The following is a 7,868-nucleotide window of genomic DNA, read 5'->3' on the forward strand; positions in this document are numbered from 1 at the left end:
AACGCGCGTCCGTTTGGGTCGACACGTTGGGCCGCCACTTTTGTCCGCGCCGACCCAAACGGACGCGAGCGGACGAAATAGGTCGCTCCATTGGAGTTGCTCTTATGACTCAAAAGTTTTATACGGTCCTCCTAGCTTACTATTATCGCATGATCTAAATGATGTAACATTGTCACCTATATATGCAATAAAGTGCCAAGAGAAAAAAAATGTGTATTGATCGGGCGGGGGTTTGAGAAATAGGGCCACCGTCACGTGGACCGACACATGAGGGGTCGTGGAGGATGAATTGGATTCTCTTGTGGTGTAATACGGATCATGGCATTGGCAGCACATACGGCTTGTCAATTGTGACCACCCTCCAACCAATCCGCCAGCCAGCAACAAATTTTCGCAAATTTTTTAGAAGAAAAGAAGATCCTAAAGCAAAACGCGAGTGGAACCGTGCGTGGAAGATGTATCAAACGTTGGATGCAGAGGATCCGGGTCCGGGTCCGGGCACGGCAAGGGTGTGGGGCGTGAGGCGCTGCAGCTGCAGCATCCGCGCGTAGCATCCGTCGGGGTGATGGTTGAGCAGGTGCGAGTGCGACCCTTGCTCCACCACCTTGCCGTCGTCGATGACCGCGATGGTGTGCGCGTTCCGCACCGTGGCCAGGCGGTGCGCCACCACGATGGTCGTTCGCCCTGACCCTGGCCTGGCCCGGTCCAGCGCCTCCTGCACGCACCGCTCCGACTCGGCGTCCAGCGCACTCGTCGCCTCGTCCAGCAGCATGATGGCCGCCTGCTTCACCAGCGCTCGCGCGATGGCGATCCGCTGGCGCTGCCCTCCCGACAGCTGCACCCCGCGCTCCCCGACGCACGTCTTGTACCCTTCCGGCAGCGCCGACACGAACTTGTGCGCGTTGGCCTGCGTTGCCGCCTCCACCACCTCCGCCTCGGTCGCGCCCTCGCGCCCGTAGGCGATGTTGTCGTGGATGGTGCCGGCGAAAAGAAACGGCTCCTGCGGCACCATGGCCACCACTCGCCGCAGCGCCTTGAGGTTGTACTTGCGGATGTCCTTGCCGTCCAGGAGCACGCGCCCGGAGCTGGCCTCGTAGAAGCGCTGGATGAGCGCCAGCACGGAGCTCTTGCCGCACCCGCTGGGCCCCACCAGCGCCAGCGTCCGGCCTGCGCGGGCGCGGAGGCTCAGGTCCCGGAACACCTGAACGTCCGGCCGCGACGGGTACGAGAAGTCGACGTGCTTCAACTCCACGTCGCCCCTGGGACGCTCGGGGACGGCTGCGGCGTCCACGTCGTCGGGCTCGATCTCCGTCTTGCGGTCGATGGTCTCGAACACCGACTGCATGGCCCGCCCGCCCTTGATGAAGTCCGGCGCCAGCGTCAGCGTCTCGGCGGCACCGTTGGCGGAGACCATGAGCACCATGAAGACGCGGATGGTCTTGGAGAAGTCGGAGATGCCGTGCTTCACCAGCCACGCAGCGTACCACAGGCCCAGCGCGTAGGACGCGTACAGCAGGAACTGCGCCACACCGTAGCCGATGCCCGCGATCTGGCCCTTCCAGAAGCAGCGACGGAGCGGCCTCTGCAGGTTGGCCTCGAAGAGCCTCGTGATCTTGTCCTCCGAGTTGAACGCCGCCACGGTGCGCACGTTGGCCACCGCCTCCCCCGCAATCTGCGTCGCCTTGGCGTGCGCGCCTTCCAGGTCACCCGAGAAACCCTTCATGAACATCTTCTGCAGGACGGTGGCGCCGACGACGAGTGGGAAGACGGCGAGGAGCACGAGCGCGAGGCGCCACTGCAGGACGAACCCGGCCGTGCATGCGACGAGCATAAGCGCCGAGTTCTGCACGATGATGGAGATGCGGTCCCCGATGGCGGAGCGCACGTTCTGGGCGTCCAGCGCCAGCCTGGCAGCGATGTGCGCGCTGGCATTGGCCTCCATGTCGAACCAGGCCATCTCGTTGCGGAGCACCGCCGTGAGCATCTTCTCGCGCACGCGCTTGGTGAGGTTCTCGCCCACCGTGTCCCAGAAGAGGTGCTGCACGGTGTTGAAGAGCAGCGCGGCAGAGGACATGCCGATGAGGAGGTAGCAGTACTTGGCGATCTCCCGGTCCATGTGCCTCGGGTCCGGCGTGTAGTAGATGCTGAGCACCGCGCTGAGGATGTAAGCGAAGATGGCGCTGAAGGAGCCGCACACCATGGACCCCACGGAGCCGGCGAGCGCGTAGCCCCACTCGGGCGAGTTCATCTTGGCCAGCCGCCAGAAGGAGCTGGCCTGCGCACGGAACGCGAGCTTCTCCATTCCCATGCCCATGCCCATGCCCATCCGGTGGGCGGCCGGGTCATGTATGACGGACAGGCTGAAGTCGGCGGTGGAGAAGTCGGAGAGGCGGCGGGAGTAGGGCGAGCGGCCGTAGGAGGAGTTGCGCATCATGATGGGTGAGCTGACGGAGTTGCGGGCGCTGGAGGGCCTTGCGCTGCTCCTCCTGGCGCTGACGATGGCCGCCTCGTGCGCCTGCTCCTGCATGCGGATGAGCTTGGCGTACGCGCCGCTGTCCCCTCTGGCCATGAGGTCGTCGTGCGCGCCCATCTCGGACACGGCGCCAGCCTGCAGGACGGCAACGAGGTCGGCCTTGCGGATGGTTGAGAGCCTGTGCGCGATGACAAGGGTGGTGCGGCCGATCATGAAGCGGTCCAGCGCCTCCTGCACGAGCTTCTCGGACTCGGAGTCCAGCGCGCTGGTGGCCTCGTCCAGGAGGAGGATGGCCGGGTTCTTGAGCATCGCACGGGCGATGGCGATCCGCTGCTTCTGGCCGCCGGAGAGCTGCAGGCCGCGCTCCCCCACCTGTATCACCATGTTCAAACATATTGACTTGTCAGTACTACTCTAGGGTCGTGTCGTATGTATGCATGTGCGCTTGTTTATGTGGGAATTTTGACTGGAGGCCAGCTTAATTTTGTAGAATGTGACAGAATTGAATTGTTTATGGTGGAATTTTGACTGGGAGTAGAGCCAGGGCATGGTGCCATCCATGTGATGGGATCGGTGTCGATGTCGATGGAGTACTAGGGAAGGGAGCTTGGATCAGTAGACCATGTGCTTGCTTCGATCAATTATTGTACAAGTGCATTGTCTAGTCAATGCAACCAAAAAACCGATCTAATGAAAAAGATTAGACTGGGTCTCGAACTCAAGACCTTTTGGCTCCGATACTATATAAAAGTGCGTGCTCTAGCCAATGCAATCAAAAGACCAATCTAATAAAAGAGACTAGCCAGCCCATTATATGTCAACAATTATCAATGGCAGCTTTTGGTCAAGTAAGTGCTGTGCCACTGCCACTGCTGAAAAAATAATAAAAGGAACGTACTACTGGACAAAGCATGCTTGAATCTTGTGAGATCAACTCGACATTCCTGACAAAACGCCGACCTGAAATTAGTTTACTGCTGGAGGCCTCTTAAGCTAGCCATAGTAGGGTAACTTAGATAGTAACTTAACATATCCTAAGATAATTTTGCTTATGTGACAAGTATTTAATGAGAAAAGAGGTGCTTGTGGTAAAATGAGTCTATGAGCTACTAAATGAAACCATCTATGACACTACTATTTAATTACTTTGCATTATGAAGATAGTAACTTAGACTAGTGTCATATGCATGACACTGGTATAAGTTACTCCCTACTATGACCAGCCTTACTGCTAGGCTGGAGCGGAATAAAGAGGCAGCAAAAGAGTGGTGCGAAATCATGGTCCATTCTCGGCTCAGCTGCTTGTGGTGAGAAAGGGACTTTTCGAAAATGGAGGAGGCAGGCAGGCAGGTACGTACTAACTGTTACCAACTCCTAACAGCATTTATTTAAAGCAACATGCTCCTATAACAAACAAACAATTGCTTCTTCTTCTTCTTCGTGGTGAAATAGTATTGCACTAGTAACAATGGGCCCTGTGACTGTGATGGAGCCCAGTAGAGAAGGTGTCATCATGTGATGTTGTTGCCTAACAAACAAACAAATGGAGCACCAAGCATCCGATCTGAGCCGGGGGTATCTAGCTAGCTACTCTCCTCTATCTACTCCACGGCAAAGGGGCCAATGATGGGTGTGATGAGGAAAAAAGGATGGTGGAAAGGGCAGAGCTATCTACTATGCCAGCCTAATGGCGCACGGATCGGGCGGATAAAAAGGAAGAAGCTAGCACGCGCGGCGCTGGCGCGGGATGAATCTAATATGATATGATTGCCGGAGTGACCAACGGACGGACGGACCTGCGTGTCGTAGCCGTCGGGGAGCTTGATGATGAAGGAGTGGGCGTTGGCGACCCTGGCGGCCTCCTCCATCTCCACCTGGCTCGCCTCCTCCCTCCCAAGCAGCAGGTTCTCCCTGATGCTCGTCGCGAACAGCGCCGGCTCCTGGCTCACCAGGCCGATCTGCGACCGCAGCCACCGCAGCTTCAGATCCTTGAGCTCGACACCGTCAAGCATGATTTGCCCTGCTCGCATTTTAACAAGCGCCTACTATCTCACTCCTTCCAAATGTAATGTAAATTAATAATCGAGTAAGAAAGAAAACTTGAGAGTCAGTCAGACCTGAACTCGGGTCGTAGAACCTCTCGATCAGGGACACCACCGTACTCTTCCCGGAGCCAGAGCTGCCAACCAGAGCGATCGTCTTCCCGGCCGGTACGCTTAGAGAGAAGCGGCGCAGAATCGGCGTGTCCGGCCGGGACGGGTACGCGAACTCCACGTTCCTCAGCTCCAGACGCCCGGTCACCGACTCCAGCTCTACGCCTTCCTTGGTGATGCCTGGCGTGTGGTCGATGATACGGAAGATCTTCGCGGCCGCAACCCTCGCCTTGGCAAACGCCGCCATGCTCGGCGCCGACTGCCCAAGACCGCTGCTCGCACAACACAAGAATCCATCAATGCATCTTCCCTTTCAGCGGCGGCAAGGTGTCCTCTCCTCTCCTTATAAATAAAAAAATAAAGAGGAGAGGAGAGGAGTAATAAGACGGAAGACTTACAGTCCGCCGATCATGACGGAGAACATGGTGGCGATGGCCAGCCCGCCGTTGGTGTGGTGACCGCGAACGAGGTGCCCGCCGTACCAGAGGAGCAGAGCGTAGCAGCAGAAGACGGTGAAGTAGGTGCCGCCCAGCCCGAGGCCCTTGGCAAAGCCGTTCCGGTAGCCGATGCTCTGCGCCACGGCTAGCGCCGCCGAGTAGGCCTGCGCCACCCGCTCCTCACCCACGAACGACTGCACGACTCGTATCTGCGACAGGGCCTGCTCCGCGATGTTGCTGGCGCTGGACAGCGCGTCCTGGCTCTTGGAGGAGAGCTTGCCCATGGTGGCGGCAGTGAGGCCGCCGATGACGGCGATGAGCGGCACGACGGCGAGCGTGACGAGCGCGAGCTGCCACGCTGCGGTGAAGCCGACGACGAAGCCGGCGACGAAGGTGGCCATGTAGTGGATGAGGTTGCCGAGCTTCTCGCTGATGGCGTCCTGGACCATGACAGCGTCGGCGTTGATGGCATAGATGACGTCGGAGGTGCGCACGTCGGTGTCGAAGAAGGAGACGTCCTGCTTGAGCGCCGCCTGGAGGTACCGGATCCGCATCCGAGTGGACTGCCGCTCGCCGGTCCACATCCAGCAGGAAATCTCGGCCCAGGACGACGCCCAGATGGCGGCGCCCACGACGAGGAAGTAGAAGGCGTACTTCACGACGAGGCGGACCATGGTGTCCGGGTCGTCGGCGTGGGAGCCGAAGGAGTCGACGAGGTCGGCGAAGAAGCGGAGGAAGACGGGGAGGGAGCAGCCGTGGACGAGGGCGCCGAGCGTGCCCACGGCCATGAGGACGCGATCTAGGCCGTCGGCGAAGCGGAACAAGTCGCGCAGGGCGGCCGCCGGCGCCGGAGGGGGCGGCTTCTCGTCGGCAGGCGGCTTGGCATTGGGCGGAAGCTGCTCCGTCTCCAGTGGCGCGGGGGGAGGAGGGGGGGAACCAGACGCATTGTTGGTGGTAGCTGCTGCCACGGCCGGTGCTGGCGTGGATTGCTCTGCTGCTTCTGGCTCTGGGTGCGGTGGGTGGAACAAGTGTGGGGGCTGGGAGGTGGAGGGGAGGTGGAAGGCCTCGAGCTCCGGGCGGGCCCACTCGTCGGCGGCGTCGGCGCCGTGGACGACGACGCGAGCCTTGATCTCTTCAGGGTCGCTAGACATCGGGACGGCAAGGCACGGAGGGGGAGCCGGAGAACTCCTCCCTCCCTATCCCTCTGCTCTCCTCTCCTCTCCTCTCCTCTGTTTCGCGCCTCCGTCTCGTCTTGTCAAGTGCGTGTGTGTGTGTGGGGGGGGGGGGGACTGGCAGAGGCTGCTGCTTCTCCATCCCCTTCCTGCTTATAAGATGGGTAGGGATCTACAATGGGGACAAGGGCCCATTTGGCATGAATTATTCCCCTCTCTACGTCTCACCCCACCCCCAATCCTATTTATATACTCCACATTTTCTTTAACACGGTACAAAATGCACATACTCACAAAGACATACATACACTCACATTCCTATCCATAATGTTTCTTTAGCAAAAGAATCAAATCCCATCTCTGTAGTAATTTGTTTACGTCCATAATCGTGAGTCAGTGGAAACTGCATGTTGAGCGCACTTTCCTTTTTCCCACGACTTTCTCAATGAAGATGCTCGCGGCACACTTCCCCGTACAGTGCACTGGTTCTTCTTTCCTGAGTTCCTACCAGTACCGGTGTGGTGCCCTCAAATGACTTCTCGAGAGGCGTGCAGTGCACGTTAGAGCAACTTCAATGCGTCCACCAAGGAAGAGTGGGGAGATTTGCGGAATATGATGGATTATTGAGGCTCGAAGCCGACTATATATTGAGTACAAGACTTGAGGGCAAGACACCTTCTAGAGATAGGATGGAAATAACTCTATCTAACATCCCCGCAGTCGTAGCGGTAGCGTGGCGAACAACATGAGCGTCGCGGACGGTCAGACTGGAGAGAATAGCAGCCGGCGGGCTGACACCCCCCCGCAGTCGTAGCGGGAGCGTCGCAGACGGTGTCGCGTTGCGGACGCGTTGACTGTAGAGGAAGCCGACGAGTTGCTCAAGCGGATGATAACCCTTTGTGCCGATGTTGAGGTAGCCGAGAGCGTAGGGTGGTGGAGCCGTGGTCGAGGTAGCCGTGCAGAACGCCACGGTCGATGTCGAGCCGGGTAGCCGGTGTCGAGGGAGTCGCCATGGTGTCGCGACCACAAGGAGGCGCCGAGTTAGTCATAGGCACAGTGCTGTCGAGGGAGTAGTGCGCCAGAAGGAGGATGGTGTTGACGAGGCGTCACACCGGGTGTGCCAAACCAGGGGACACGTCGTAGACGGAGGCATGCATCGGTGTTGCCAGCACCGCGCATGCGTAGACAGGCGAAGACGAAGTTGACGAAGCGCCGACCAGGCTTGCCAAGCCCGGGGACACGTCGTGGATGAAGGCACGCACCGGTGTTGCCAGCATCGGGCATGCGGAGACGGGGACCTGCACGAGTTGTACGCCATGTCGGAGAAGTTGGAGAGGCCAGCAAAGAAGAATTCGACTACGATTGCGGCGTTCCATTGGCGCGGAGCCAATGACCAACGGTGGTCGGACTAGACGAAGTGGTCGGGGTAGACGAAGTGGTCGGGTAGATGATGGCGACGCTGGCGATGGGCTGGTGCTTGGACGAAGACCAAGGGGTGGACGGACGGACGGCGGCGGCTATAGAGGTAGCGACGGTAGCGGCCGAAGAAGAGCGGCGACGGCGGCCTGACAGTGGCGGCAGCGGCTAGGTTAGTAGAGCGACGGTGGTGCTCGAAGTAGGCGAGAAACCCGAC

At 59.0% G+C, this 7,868-nt stretch overlaps 1 protein-coding gene across 1 annotated transcript; it reads right to left on the reverse strand.

Annotated features, from left to right (window-relative positions):
- Nucleotides 1–278: 278 nt before the first annotated feature.
- On the reverse strand, nt 279–6,346 carry ABCB1 (ATP binding cassette subfamily B1). The gene is made up of 4 exons (XM_048690013.2): nt 5,025–6,346; nt 4,591–4,898; nt 4,270–4,493; nt 279–2,845 (listed from the first exon to the last, which is right to left on the reverse strand). The coding sequence occupies exons 1-4, from the start codon at nt 6,212–6,214 to the stop codon at nt 461–463; spliced, it is 4,107 nt and encodes a 1,368-aa protein (XP_048545970.1). The 5' UTR covers nt 6,215–6,346; the 3' UTR covers nt 279–460.
- Nucleotides 6,347–7,868: the final 1,522 nt, after the last annotated feature.

This window comes from Triticum urartu, chromosome 7A (genome assembly GCF_056163025.1).
Source record: "Triticum urartu cultivar PI428250 chromosome 7A, HENAU_Tu73, whole genome shotgun sequence".
NCBI classification, from domain to species: Eukaryota; Viridiplantae; Streptophyta; class Magnoliopsida; order Poales; family Poaceae; genus Triticum; species Triticum urartu.